The 14,478-nt window shown below is 41.1% G+C and overlaps 2 protein-coding genes across 5 annotated transcripts in view; one reads left to right on the top strand and one right to left on the bottom strand.

Annotated features, from left to right (window-relative positions):
• Nucleotides 1-3,722, top strand: part of rhbdl3 (rhomboid, veinlet-like 3) — a 116,910-nt gene extending 113,188 nt beyond the window's left edge. For 3 of the 4 annotated variants that reach the window (XM_080760329.1, XM_080760328.1, XM_080760327.1), the window contains one exon: nt 412-3,722. In XM_080760329.1, the coding sequence (XP_080616455.1) occupies nt 412-683 (272 nt within the window). In that variant the 3' untranslated portion in view covers nt 684-3,722. Of the gene's footprint in view, nt 1-127; nt 176-411 lie in introns of those variants that run through there. The other variant, XM_080760330.1, reaches the window with a different exon arrangement.
• Nucleotides 3,723-3,869: 147 nt separating this feature from the next.
• On the bottom strand, nt 3,870-12,838 carry LOC308313290 (BUB3-interacting and GLEBS motif-containing protein ZNF207-like). The gene is made up of 10 exons (XM_080760333.1): nt 12,651-12,838; nt 11,528-11,654; nt 11,294-11,432; nt 10,409-10,594; nt 9,636-9,714; nt 9,076-9,137; nt 8,527-8,666; nt 6,012-6,251; nt 5,404-5,560; nt 3,870-4,642 (listed from the first exon to the last, which is right to left on the bottom strand). Exons 1-10 carry the CDS (start codon nt 12,689-12,691, stop codon nt 4,494-4,496), a joined length of 1,320 nt encoding a protein of 439 aa, XP_080616459.1. The 5' UTR covers nt 12,692-12,838; the 3' UTR covers nt 3,870-4,493.
• Between the last annotated feature and the right edge of the window lie 1,640 nt (nt 12,839-14,478).

Below are 14,478 nucleotides of genomic sequence, written 5' to 3'. Positions count from 1 at the left end.
AGCCAAGAACTTTATGAGCTGAATTTGAATCAGTGTTTAGGAATAGAAATAGCGGGGCCTTCAACACAAAACTGTCACTGGCAGTAATTATAGTAATCATTGTCCTCCTTGTCCTTGCCTTGATTAGAAATTACAGTCTATTGATGGATAATGGAGCAGATGAAAGCTAAATCAGGTCAGTAAGTACCTGTAATAACTGGCATTTAAAAGGACTGGATATGATGTCATGGGATGAATGGCCCACAATTGTACCATGTTTGTTGGTTAATACTACTGTCTTGCCTTGCTCTCTTGCAGAGATTTGATGCATTGCTTACCAGCGGTGGTAGATTGTTCTTCAGTAGCCACGGTACTGCCTTACGTACACAATGAAAGAGGTTCATTTTCACTTGTCTGTTCTCCTGTTCACAGTGAGCGTGGAGTTCGGACGGGCGGTGTGGCTGCGGTTCTACCCACCGGCCTTCCCGCCGTGTCCCAACCCCAGCTTTGTGGCCCACTTGGGTGGAGTGGCAGTGGGCTTGACCCTCGGCGTGGTAGTCCTGCAGAACTATGAGCAACGGCTGCAGGAGCAGTCCCTGTTCTGGATCTTCTTCTGCGTGTACACCCTCTTTGTGCTCTGCGCCATCTTCTGGAACATCTTTGCCTACAGTCTGCTTGATGTGCGACTGCCTCCGGCCCCATGAGGCCCCTCGCTGGACGCAGACTCTCCCTCTGTCTCCAATCCATGGAGGCCATCCGACAGCCAGCTGGCTCCTACGCGACAGGGGTACCTGTTCTCAAGTCTCTGGATGGACAGCTGGTTACTGCCGCCCACACACACACACACACACACAGCACACAATCGTACTGTACTCTCTGACTTCATCTCTGCGCTAGGTTCATCTAAAATGTACTGGCCAATGGGGTCGTGACCTAAAAAGCATGTGGTTGGTCAGTAAGGGGCCTCCTATGAAACAAAACAGTAAGAGTTCTGTACACACAGCTCCAAACACTCATCTTGAACCCAATAGTGCCTATTCATCAAGACTGATAACCACATAACCAGGTTCCCTCTGTGCAGGCAAAGCAGTACAAGCTTGTGTAACTTTGCAGTCTTCAGATCGTTTTGAAAGTCTGGTAGTGCTGGCTTTATTCTGAGTGGGTATAAGGTACAGGGTTAAATAATTTACAATGCTAAACATGGTTTGTATACCCGTCAGGCATAGACAATGTGCAAATAAACTCCACTCTTGTACGTTAGGATTGTGAAGATAGATTTGGGTTATTATTCCATGTTGCTTACAGCGCGTTTAACCTCAAACTTGTGTGCGTTTGTCCTTTTAGTGTGTCGAGTATGGCACACTAGTATAATGTACAGATGAAACACATTTAGAAGTGTCATTCAAACTCATTTTCTGAATGTTGCCAAAAGGTTGCTACAAGCACTAACATAGAAGATGAAGCACAAAGCTTGACAAATACTGCTAAAGTGTTAGCGAAACTGAGCCTAACTTTCTAACATGTTTGTAAAGAGTATTGGTTGATTCAGATTTTCAGAGTAATGTCAACTATTAATGAATATATCAATTTGTCATCACTCTCCTGCACTGATATGCAATGATAAATGATAATTTCCTCATAGTTGAAGTGAACAAAATTAGAATTTTAGATCAGCAACTGTCACTTGTAGTAACAGATGGGGCATTTGTTTGTCATTAAAAACATACAGGGTTTTGATGCAGGAATTTGTTTTTGTAAAAGAAAAAAGAAAAGGTAGAGCAAGTGATTTTCCTTTGTTAAAATAAGTGTTAAATGGCTCTATATTTGTGATAGTAATCATTGCTATAGAGTAATTGTTCAGTAACAGTGGTCACCCCTTCTCCAGCTCGTTAGTAAACAGAAATTACCTGTTCAGGTCTGCAACTGCATAAACTAATTTGATCCAATCAGGAGAGAACTCACAGGATACAGAATGGAGTTAAATTGAGAGTGATGACACAAAGAAATAAGCTGATAAAACTGTACTGTAATACTATCCATTTTAAGCTCCCAAATGGACCACCCAGTGGCACCCACCTGAAAATGTATTTTCTGTTTCTCTATTAAGGGGCTGTTACTGTGTAAACACTACAGTAGCAGTTTTTAACCAAAAAATATCACTTACTCAAACTTTAAAAGCTGAAAGCATTGCTATAAACTTAAAATGCATAAAAGGGTTTCTAGCCCTACATGTATAATGGTGAATAGAACCAATTAAATTGTTAGAGAACGGACGCCAACCCTGAACAGCAAGTCTCAGAACTGTACTGTATCTTAACCTCATGTTATGACGAGTGTAACGGCTTTGGACAAAGAAATATATAAAAAGTTATAAATTACAGATGAGTATTTAAACATTTGGATTAGTTTTACTTGGTGATATTGGTATGTTCTGTAAAGTGTTCAAATGGTCTGCATAATGTTGTCAACTACTGTACATCCTGTGTATCTTATTTAATATTGGTTTGACATGATCTGGGATTGTATATATTAAGGGCTATGATACAAAACTAAGTGACGTGTAAATGACTGACATTATTTTAACGTGCATATTTTGTAGATTTGATATGTACATACTGGAGTACATTAACCATTTTCTATGAAAGAATGTATGAGGTCTTTGCATTTATCTACAAATCAAAGTTAGTAACCCATGCATATTCTACAAACATCTAACAGGATGAAAAAATAAATAAAAAAGGACCCCCAAAATTATGTTTTTGACTGCAGACCGCCATCTCAAAATAGTGTTCCAGGGAGAACACCCATAAGCAGACTGCCATAGCAGCTCATAAACCCCTTTCAACTGTTTTTAATCACCACTAGATGGAGCTCTTAGTTAGTATTGAACCCACTTGCTCATTTTGATTTACAAAAGGATGCAGTAACGGAGTACATTAGTGCCAATCGGTGGTGTATATTTTCTGTTTACAGCTGGAGAGACCCGTTACTGAATAGCAATGAATCACTATCAGAATACAAAGACATTTCATTTAATTATTTTAACAAACTTTAGCATTCATAGCTGCAAAATGAGATTGTGTTACTTCAGCATTGGGTGCATTTGTAACATTGATACCAGTTGCCCCATGTCCACCTTTTATCATGACTCAATTTAGACCCGTTCTAACCTATACATTATACCTTTCAATCCGGGAGCTATCTCCGTTTCATCAGTAGTTGGTACATACATGTAGTAACATCAATTATTTAATACGAATTTGAAGGTTTTCAGAATTGCCAAATTGTAGTCTAGGCAGCAAACAAGACTACACTGCATTTCAGTTACTTTACATGAGGGTGCATCCGACAGGACTCAACAATGAAGACAGTAAAGACAGTCATTCATGTTTTCAGTATAAATAAATATATACGTTGAAGTTTAAGAGACTTTTGACTACTTGCATTTTTAGTAAGATCAATCATGAGTTGGACACCCTACAATATTTTGACCGAATGTAACCCCAGTTCTATCAATTAATATAATCCAGTCTTAATTGCTCAATTATTCTGAGGGACCACTTCCCAGATTTGAACCGGAATCCAATGTGAAAATATGACAAATAAAATCCTCTTATAGGCTCTGGGATGACCCAGCCAGTTTATGTAAATGTGGCAACAAGAGCTCTACCTCCGTTGGATTAAACATTACAAAAGTCACTAAATTTAGAGGTTGAGCTCGCAAAACATACCGTCAGTCTAATTTTCACGTACAGAACGATTCAGGTTACAAACCAGAAACCAGCACAAATGAGGCATACAGTTATCACAGTATAACAATGATTGTAGTTTAACCAAAATCTTATCCTCAAACCTTTACAACTGACTAGCTATGTCAGGACAAACCCGCATTGGATTTCAAGATGTTTTTATTACAACATAGATTCTTAAAACAATACAAAGGATGCATACAGTTACCCTTTCGACCATGGAATACCATCAAGAATAAACCTGAAATGAAAAATAAAGCTATAGACTGCTAAGTTGTGAAGTCAAACACTAAAGTACTTGGAATCACTGTTTTGTTTTGCTACTGAAACCCTCACCAACCATGGTTGGGGACGCAAGTCCAACAGCACCTACGTGCTGTGAGGGCCTCAATCATTATCTACCAGGAAAATAAAATAAAAAACATGTTTACAAAAAGAAACTTGCCTTCGTAAAGAGTTGGTACGTTCATGCCAGCAGCTTCAAAAACAATAATAATCATATTTTAAACACTTCACTTCTATGAACCTGAGTGGAACATAAGGGGGGTTATCAGATCGGATTAACAAACAGTTGTCATCGAGTTGTTTTGGATGTAGAATATTTCCCATTTAACTGTCCGTGTGTTGCAATAGCAATATAGCATTTTTGTCTTCACCGCCACTGGTCTTAACAGCTCATTGACTTGTGGCTAGGTTTGAATTAAAGCACAGGATGAGAGAAAGGTGTTAACCTCCAAACCTAGTGAGGTGGCTCTGTAGGCTGCTTCAATACCGTCCAGCCGGAGACATAACTGGAGGCCTCATGCCCATGGGAGGACCTCCCTGGTAGGGCACCATGGGGGGGCCCTGCCCATATGGAGGCATTCCTCCGGGCATGTAGCCGGGCATGGCCTGGGGAGGGGCACCATACTGACCTGAGGAGAGAAGAGTAGGATGGCAAGTGTTAAGACCAACAGTTGTCTTACCTTAACCTGATCTTATTATATCCAACAACCAGTGTTGGAGAACAAAGAAAAGTGGTACCAGTGGCAGAGGACCGCCACTCAAAGCATGTACGTTGGGTCTTAGCCTTGTTCGCTTTGTTACAATTTAGGCATTTAGCAGACTTAATCCAGAGCGATTTACAATAAGCAAGAACAAAAAACATGGCAATACAATGAATACATCATATGATTCCTACGTAAACTTAAGAACCTAACAGTGGAATATCTAAGGAAACTTTGTGTATACACTATAGAGTGCCATGTCTACATAAAGTGCTATATAAGTTACATGAGTTGAGCCTGTTCATACGCCTGTAGGAGGTCGAGGCCAGGGCAAGTACTACGGCAAGTGCTATGGGCTAAGATGGAGTCTGAAGGTGTTTTCAGACTGCGGCGGAAGATTGGGAGTGAATCTGCAGTTCAGAAGCTCCTTTAGGAAAAAAACACTGTGCAACAACTTTGGTCATTATGGAAGACGACTCTGTAGAACGATAATATTCGGGCAATCAAAATAAGCAATTTAGTCCAAGACGCATTGCGCAAGGTCGGCGCTGCGGTGGGCTGTGGATGGAGTTCTTATAGAATCGACTTGGCTGCCAAGACGTCACGGGCAGGCATGAATAAGACAAAGTCAGGCGTAACACGTTGGGAGGGTCTGGCGCCCCTCAGAAATTGTCGATCTACAAACTCACCGTGCATGGGGTGCCTCATGCCAGGTTGCTGTGGCGACATGCCTTGCTGTTGGGGCATCATGCCCCCGACAGCCGCCACGGGCGGAGCAGCCACGTGGGCTTGCCCCGCCCTTGGAATGAGACGCTGGTAACGAGGGAGCTGGGCTCTTCTCTCCTCCTGTTGGCAGCAGGGCACAACACACAGGACACGCCTTCAGACTAGTGGCACACAGTGACACCCCCTCTCTGAGCAAGGGCACACACTCAACACAGCACATGGTATGTTACACAGGAAATCACTGAACCTTGAGACGGTGATAATGATAATGATGATCAAACTGTCCATCAAGTGCACCAGGTAATCTGAATTGAACCATCTTTTACCATTGGCACAGAAGAAAAGACATTACATTACGAGACGTCTTTCAATACTAGAAGACAATCTTCACTTGGAATTTCACTGAACTAGCCATGCATACAGTATTTAATGTTACTTGAGTAACCATGAACATAATCGTTATTAAACCAAACCGGACATGGCTACGTCACGACAGAAAAAAAGACGCCATTACGTACATCAGCCATTACTTACTGTGAAAAGTGCAAAATGCAAAGCTCAAGCAACTTACCAGAGAGATATCCTCATCAGGGTGGATCAACTTACTAGTTGCACTCGTGGTGGTGAGGGTGGCAGGCTTACTACTGGCCACTGTGGCTGGGGGCTTAGCCACAGTGCTGTTAGAGGGGTTAGAGGAGGAGGAGGAGGCAGAGGGCTGGGTGTAGGCAGGGAATGTTGCTTTGGGAGGGTCGGAGGAGGCCACCGTGGTGTGAGAGTTTGTAACGGCAGTTCCTGGTGCACTCTGCTGGGCCTGTGCAGAGAGACGTACATACAGTTAAAGGAACACTCAGACCAATGGGTCCTTCAACATTCTGTTGTTGTCAAAGCAGGAAATTGAAAGCAAACAGATGGAACTACAGCCATTATCGCGTGCCACAAGGGGCAATTGCCTCTAGAAACAATAGATTCCGAGTGTTGATCCGACAGCAAAGCTGCTAAAAGACTATGCAAACAACTGTTAATGTCCTTTACTTTGTGCGTCAGTGGTTGACCCTGAGCTTTAAGAGGAAAAAAAACATAGATTTAAAGTATTCCAGATTTTCTTTCACTTTTCAAACCTCAAATTCCCATTTTCATTGTCAGATAATAGTCATCCATACAGCATAAAAACCGTCAGAGGGATAACATGTATGCCATCTAGTAAACATTTCCCAAATTTAGAAATATTGACAAATACATTCAATGTTGTTCATCCATACAACCACTTAAAAACACAGGGGGAGGTAACATACACATGCCATGTAGTACTCATTACCCCATTAGGAAATAGAGGGTATGCACGTGGCAAAAAACTACTTTCTAGCCTTGACAGCCCATACATCCAAAAAAAGACAAAAGTCCCATCTGATTGTATTAAACTACGTTAAACTGTTTGACACTCACTATATGCATGCGCATACCCTCTATAATGACAAACGCATTGAACAGTGTTGTTCACTTCAAACAGTCTTTCAGCAAATCGGGAAACTATTACACATAGAGCAGCAACCAGTCACAAACAGCGTGAACACTGTCGCAAGATACAATAAGTCATTTCCAAACATGTGCGCCAATGGCAAAATCCATGCTGGTTAGGCAAGGTAGGAGTGGATGATGCAACACATGTCTGGAAATAATGGGGGGGGAAGAAAAGAAAAAACATAAATAAATAAAATGAACATTCAACATAAAGAAAGCAGGGCAGTTCAATGGGTTAACCAAATAATGCCAATATAATAATAATATTGCTAGACTTATTACATGTACTCCCTACAAACGCTCAAGTCTCTTTATGGAAAAGCATTTACAGCCAGTCAACATGTAATAAGTATACATGCTGCTGCCACAGCCTTGTCAGCATACTTGCTGTGTGTTAGGGTACAGAGGCTGTGAGGAGGCACACTGTACAGGTGAGTCGGCTACTGTGCTACTGGGAACACAAGAGCCCATCTGCAGCTTGAAAGAAAAGGAGATGACATTGATCTACACACAGTAGGTCTCTAGCATACGAGGGCAGACCTAGAAATACCTAGAGGGCGTGATGAATCTGATTACCGTACACACTTGTCATCATGACAAAAAGGATCAAAACCAATTAGACTGAAAATGACTCAAACTAGAAAAGGAGGAAGCACTGATGGAACTCAAGGATGGTGGGTGCATAATAAAATAAGTGTCAAGGATCAGTGTGCAAAAGGCAACAGGATGCAAACCTTGCCTCTGATCATTTGTTTTCTTTGTCCATTACTCCTGGCATTCAATTACATCAGATACACTACAAAAAAGGGTCCATCTGTGAAAACATTGCTGCACTGCACTGTTGCTGATGTCATCACTCTAACCCTTACTTGAAAATAAATCCAAAGAAGTTCATGTTGATTTAAATATTTGAATTGGGCAGTAGATCTGCTAGGTATACATCTGCAACCAGATAAAGCGTTTGTTATTATCATGGATTAAAGCAAAATAAAATCTCAGGACTGAAATTTGTTATGTAAAATTATGTTTTAGTATTATTCCTGTTCTACATGCTGCCAACCAGGTGAAGAAATCACAGATTGAGACTTTAACCTTTGTCCGACATATGCGAGACCATTAGGGTTTCATGGAAAATGCTGAAAAATAAGCGAAAGTAGCCTATCTATAAGCTCGAAATGCATCTGCACGATGCATTGAGAGCTTGTAGATCTAGGCTATTTTTGCTGCCCAACATGCTTCCATAGAAGAATGCTGGCTTCTACTGTATGTAATCCAAAAGACTGAAATCAGTCGTGGAGACAGAACTTTAATCCAAGTATTATGCATTTAACTACGATACTACCTTTATCAATCAATGTAAACCGACAGGAAAACAAACGAACACTGTACTATAGATAATAAGGCTTTCCAGAGCATTTGCTTCAATCTCAATAAAGTTAAAGTGTACCCTTTCAAAGGCTATTGTGTCTTCAACCCATTATTCACCACGCACGTACATACATACATACACACACAATGCCATCAACACCTGTCTAAAAGCTCCAGGACAACCTGGTTGTCCAACCCACCTGTGCTGCACTGGGGAACAGAGGTTTGCTGACGGCAGGTTGGGCTGCCGGTGCAGCCAGTCGACTGGGCATTCCTCCTGGTACAGGGGCCTGGGCCATGTGGGGCATGCCTGGCCTGGGAGCCATGTGGGGGGGCATTCCTGACAAACAAGGGAGAAAAAGAAAGGACATTTCTTAACCCATTTAGTGCCACTGACTCGGTGGCGCACTATGAGCTTGTAGATCTGCTATTTTTCAATAGCTAAATTATAACATGTTTAAAACACCAAAAGGGGTTCCTGCCCAAAATGGGTTAATTTTTAAAAAGCACAATTCTTTCCAAAACTGCTACTGAACATACATGTGCATACTTTGCAATTCACTCTAGGTAAGGGTCTACTAAATGCCATAATTATAATTGCTGAAATGATGTTACAAATGGATCCATTTAATCTCTGTACCACTGAATGCATAGATATTATAGGATACAAATAAATACATAAACACCAGTTATTGCACAATAATCTTGATTTGTTGGTGGAATAAATTCAGAATACAACCAGTTCTTACCTGGGGGCATTCCATGCATCCCGGGCATCATCGGAGGCATCATTCCTCCCATTTGCATCATGCTATGAAGACATCAAGCCCAGACATTAATGAAACAAGAATGACTGTCATAATCGCCAGCTGCAGCTGATCTATAATCAGTTTGTGTGCCGCAGCCTCTGCTTCACGTTGCAGCATTCAGAGTATGTAGCCAATATGGCTTCACGTTGCAGCGTTCAGAGTATGCAGCCAATATGGCTTCACGTTGCAGCGTTCAGAGTATGTAGCCAATATGGCTTCACGTTGCAGCGTTCAGAGTATGTAGCCAATATGGCTTCACGTTGCAGCGTTCAGAGTATGCAGCCAATATGGCTTCACGTTGCAGCGTTCAGAGTATGTAGCCAATATGGCTTCACGTTGCAGCGTTCAGAGTATGTAGCCAATACGGCTTCACGTTGCAGCACCACCTGAGCACCTTATCAGCCTATCAAAGTCCAACATTGCTTTAACCGTAAATCAAAAACGGCCATATCAACACAGGATTAATGGCATTTTACTGTGATAAAAGTGAAAACACCTACCCTGGTGGCATCCCATGCATGTTAGGGGGCATTCCATGCATCATGCCAGGTGGAACACCTGGCATCATGGGAGGCATTCCTGTAACAATAGAACCAAAAATGATCGCCATCAACCAACAAATCAATAGTAAAGATACAGGAAGTAAATAGTTTACCACACGCTCAGGCACAAGCGATAGCTATGCTGCGTGCAGGACAAATAGCAATAGCTTGCTGCTGCTTGTCTGTTCAACTTCATCTACGCCTGTAATTTATTTATCTTATTTTGTTACCCTGACTGGCCTGACACCGGCACTGCAAAAACAGACAGATCTACAAGCTCTCAAAGCGTAGCGAACGGCGCTACAAAAACAGGCAGAATGCAACGCCTTGAGAGCTTGTAGATCTGGCTTTTTTGCGACCCGTTCTCAATTTACTTTTATAACACGAATATATCGTCCATCGGCGATTTTTGGAGAGATGATGTTGGGCGATTGAAAATAATTGGCATATCACCAAACCTTAGTTCACTGTGAAAAAGAAATTAAGCTTTGCACGTTTTCATGATTTTTCCAGAATATCAGATCTACAAGCTTGTAGCGCAGGAGTGCTGTGCTATGAGCTTGTGCTATTATTATTTTTATTTTAAGCTTCTGCTATTGAAAAATAGCAGAAGCTTAAAATCAAGTTCAAGTGGTTAAAAGCTAAGGTATGGGATACAAAGAAAAAGATAACTGTCTGCGTTAAGTTTATGTCTGAGTTAACTCTTCAAACGGTAATAACAATGGACATGCCTTGATATGCTCCAGGAGGCATCCCTGGCACTCCAGCCCCAGGAGGAATGCCAGGCTGGGCCATGGGAACAGCATACGCTGCTGCCGGAGGCTGGGCTACAGCTGGCTGTTGAAATGATGGACCTGGTGCCTCGTCGTCATCGGAGTCCTCATCAGAATCATCCTGCTGTTTCTTTTTCTGGCTCTCTGGAAAACGGACACCGCATTATGATGAACCACAATCACCTTTACAAATCCGGGTGGTACCCAGTTCAGAATGATATTTAGAGGGCATGTTGTTACAGATCCAGGTGGTACCCAGTTCAGAATATTATTTAGAGGGCATGTTGTTACAGATCCGGGTGGTACCCAGTTCAGAATGTTATTTACAGATCCGGTGTGTACCCAGTTTAGAATGTTATTTAGAGGGCATGTTGTTGTACGTCACACTACTTATGAGGCTTATGATTGTTGTCGTTAATGCCATACTCCAATATTGCACTCGTACGAGTCTGCCAAATGTCTAAACTGTAAAAGCTTTTGATGGACATCAGCTCTGCAGTCTGCACTTGTTCTTTAAAGAAAAATACACTTCAGCACATCCACTGCATGTTCACAGGAAAATCATTGTTTAAAAGGTTATTAGTTAAGCATCCACATTCATCGGACTATACTGCAGTAGATTAGAGTATTTACAATCAAAAATATATTGACTGACTCGCTGAAATCCTAAACGTGCGTGTGTGTGTGTGTGTGTGTGTGTGTGTGTGCGTGCGCGAGAGAGAGAGAAAACACTTAATTTCTTAATTTTCTACTCCCCTCGCATTATGGCATCACTTGCCACCCAGATCTGATCAACAGTCAACACGTTGCAATAGATTAGAATATAAATGAGGATTCAATCACCTTGTGACTTCTGTTCTAGCGTCCGTCTTCTCTCCTGCATATCTTTGTCAGGAATACCCTCCATGCCATAGATCTCCAGTTCTATGTCAACCCTTCCTGGTATGGCATTTGGAACACCATCAATGGTCTCTTTGTGTACCTGCAACACAGAGAAGTGGGACTTGTAAGCCTGCATCTCATTCTGTGCCTCACATATGCTTCAAGGACGGCTTCAAGGACGGTGTGACAACCCACCTGCATGCAGTGAATGGCCAAACCCGGGCCTGTATACAACTTTTTGTGACAGATGTGGCATTTGAAGTGTTTGGCCTTCTGGTGCTGGATTAGAATCTTCTCATCGTCAAAGTCTCGATTACAATACCTGTACAACATGAGTTAAGGACTGACTGTTCTTAATGAATTGAATACACAAAACCACAAGCACCCAGGGCTGTTTTGTTATCATTTTAACAATCTTTGTAAACCGTACCTGTACAATCTGCAAAAAGTTAATTTAGTATTCAATCAAGTGTCCCTCATTGAACCAGGGCCAGGGGACACACTTTGTTTCTCAATTTGGGGGATCAATCAATGACACGTATCTCACAAGTTCAAACAATATACATAACTAGAATACAGTTTTTAACCACACCCTATAGACTTAGCAAACTGGACCCAAGTTGTCTCAGACTCTGTCTATAGACTGTCTATACTACAGAGGTGTGTAGCTACACCAGATGTAGCTCGGCTAAACATGTGATGTTTGCCTAAAGTTCCCCCCAGAATATGGATGCTGGGATTCAAAATATACATCAACTTTTAATAGTACATAAATATATACAGTGATATTAGATTTTTTCCTGAGGGACCCTTATTTTTCTTGCTCGTCCCCACTCCACCGATGGAAAGATGACAGTTTTGTGTTCACAATAATGTAACCAAACCCTGTAACAAGTAACAACCAGACCTCAGTCATTATGATCAAGAGCTCTGGTCTTCGAAATGAAAAAAATAATAATAATAATCCAGACCAGTGAATGAACCCTCATATTGATGCACATAGCTAGGATGCTAAGAAGCTAAGCAGTTAGCCCATGATGATGACTGGTCTGGAGGAAGCAAACATTGAGGAAAATGCCTCCGGTTAGGCCCGTCCGAAAATAGATCTACAAGCTCACCGCGCGTCCAAGGAAGGTAAACGCGTCGCGGAAGAGACAAGCTGTGAGCTTCTCAACTTGTAGATTGCGATGTTTTGGACACGGTGCGCTACACGACGGAGCATAATTACATACAGTAGCATTTCAATGAAGCTAAATGCTAACGTGTAGCTAAGCGACTTGTTCCTTGTTTCAGACTGTATTTCTCCACCAAAGGATACCAGCACCACGGCTTCATCTGCTTCTTCTTTTTGCGCCCCATGTTTCAAATAATAATAATATATATATACTTTGACAAAAACGGGGCGTAAAGCGGTAAATACTATTTGACTATGACTGTTATCTGTTTAATAACAGCATGCTGTTGTTGTTCCCTGGTTTGGCCCCGAAATGGCGCTTTTATACAGGAAGTGCTACTACAGAGCTCACTTTACCCATAAGGCTTTGCTGTTGAAACGTGCTTCTTCTTCTTTTGTGTTTATTTCCCGGCGTATTCACCTGATGGCACGACGGCCCCTGCTGGTGAAAAGCCACCAAAAATGTATTGCATTATTTGTAATATATTTTCTTTTGTTAGCTGTGTATGATGTATCCCCAATGAACAACACAATCCTGAGTCACCATGATGTGATCATGGGGCCCTCTTTTTCTTTAGTCTGTCTTCATTCAGCATTTTCTTTTTGTAGTGTTATTTTGCCCACTTTACTTGCAGAATCCCTCTGTCTTGGACGTCAGAACCCAATCCATATCATTTCCACTGTGTGCATTCTCTTTTTACACAAAATTGGATTTCCCTCAACATTAGGATGTACTGGGTAGGCTACCCTAGAAGCTATTGTTCTTCAATCAATACTGTGGCTACATCTGCATGTATCCATATTAGCTTCCTGCCTTCCTCTAACAGTTAGTAGAGGAAGCTAACTCAGATTGTGCAGTTAATATAGTTAATAGTTAATATGGTAACCTAACACACAGCATATGCCTATTATAAGTGACTGAAAACAGTTCTGTTTTTGAAATGTGTTTATGGGCTATTTATTTTATATAAATATTATAGGCTATAAAATAGGGCGTAAATGGTTAATGTGTGCTTTTTAAAATCATAATAAAAATTTGCAAAGTAACTGGTAGTTGTAGTGGAGTAAAAAGTTAAATATTTGCCTCTGATATATTAGTGGTGTAGGAGTATAAAATCGAAATATTCAAGTAAAGTAAAAAACGACTCGAAATTGTATTTAAGTGGGCCTACAGCTAGTGTTTGATGCTTGGATGTAATTAACATTTGTTGTGGAACCGGCATAGCAGCACAACCTCAGGAAAAAAGACTCGTATTCGTATTGTAATTGTTGAAACAATGAAGACATTAGACATAATTTGGTAGCCTACAAACTGACCCTGACACCAGAGAGAGCTTCATTGATCTTATTCAACCCATTTGGCACAAAAATAGTTCTAACTTCTACTGCTGTGGTACAGTATGTCACCAAAATGTGGAATGCCCTTTCACCAGCCATCAAAATGTGTGACTCTTTAGTTTAATAGTTAAAAGATTCTATAATCATACCACTGTATACTGTACAACTTGCAAACTAAAATCAATCAGTCAATTCAGCCTGTCTCAAATAAATTCAAATCAAAGTCTCATACAAACTTGCCTTTAAACGTCCATGAAAATAAACAGTTTATTTTGATCCAATTTAATGGACTTCACCAATTTGGATCAAAAATAAAACAGCAGCATCACGTGACACTATAGTCACATTCAATAGCATGATAATATTGATAGAACAACGGTTGTGAATGTGATGGGTCTCTTTATATACATTTGTAATTGCTCACAACAGTGCTGACTTCTTTCTGGAACAAGTAGCAGTTTACTGCTTATGCCTTATTTGACTGGTAATTGTTCCAGACAACAACCAGCTGCAGACCAAATTGCCTCCTTGATAGCATTAAAGTTTTTCTAATCAAATCTTTTCTGAGACTTTGGTCTTATCTTCATTGTGGGGGCTGCATTCTCAGTTGTTTTACAGAGCGATTTGAAACTAA

Source organism: Protomyctophum bolini, assembly GCF_963924005.1.
Source record: "Protomyctophum bolini genome assembly, chromosome: 3".
Taxonomy (NCBI): Eukaryota; Metazoa; Chordata; class Actinopteri; order Myctophiformes; family Myctophidae; genus Protomyctophum; species Protomyctophum bolini.
This window is presented reverse-complemented; position numbering and strand designations above follow the sequence as displayed.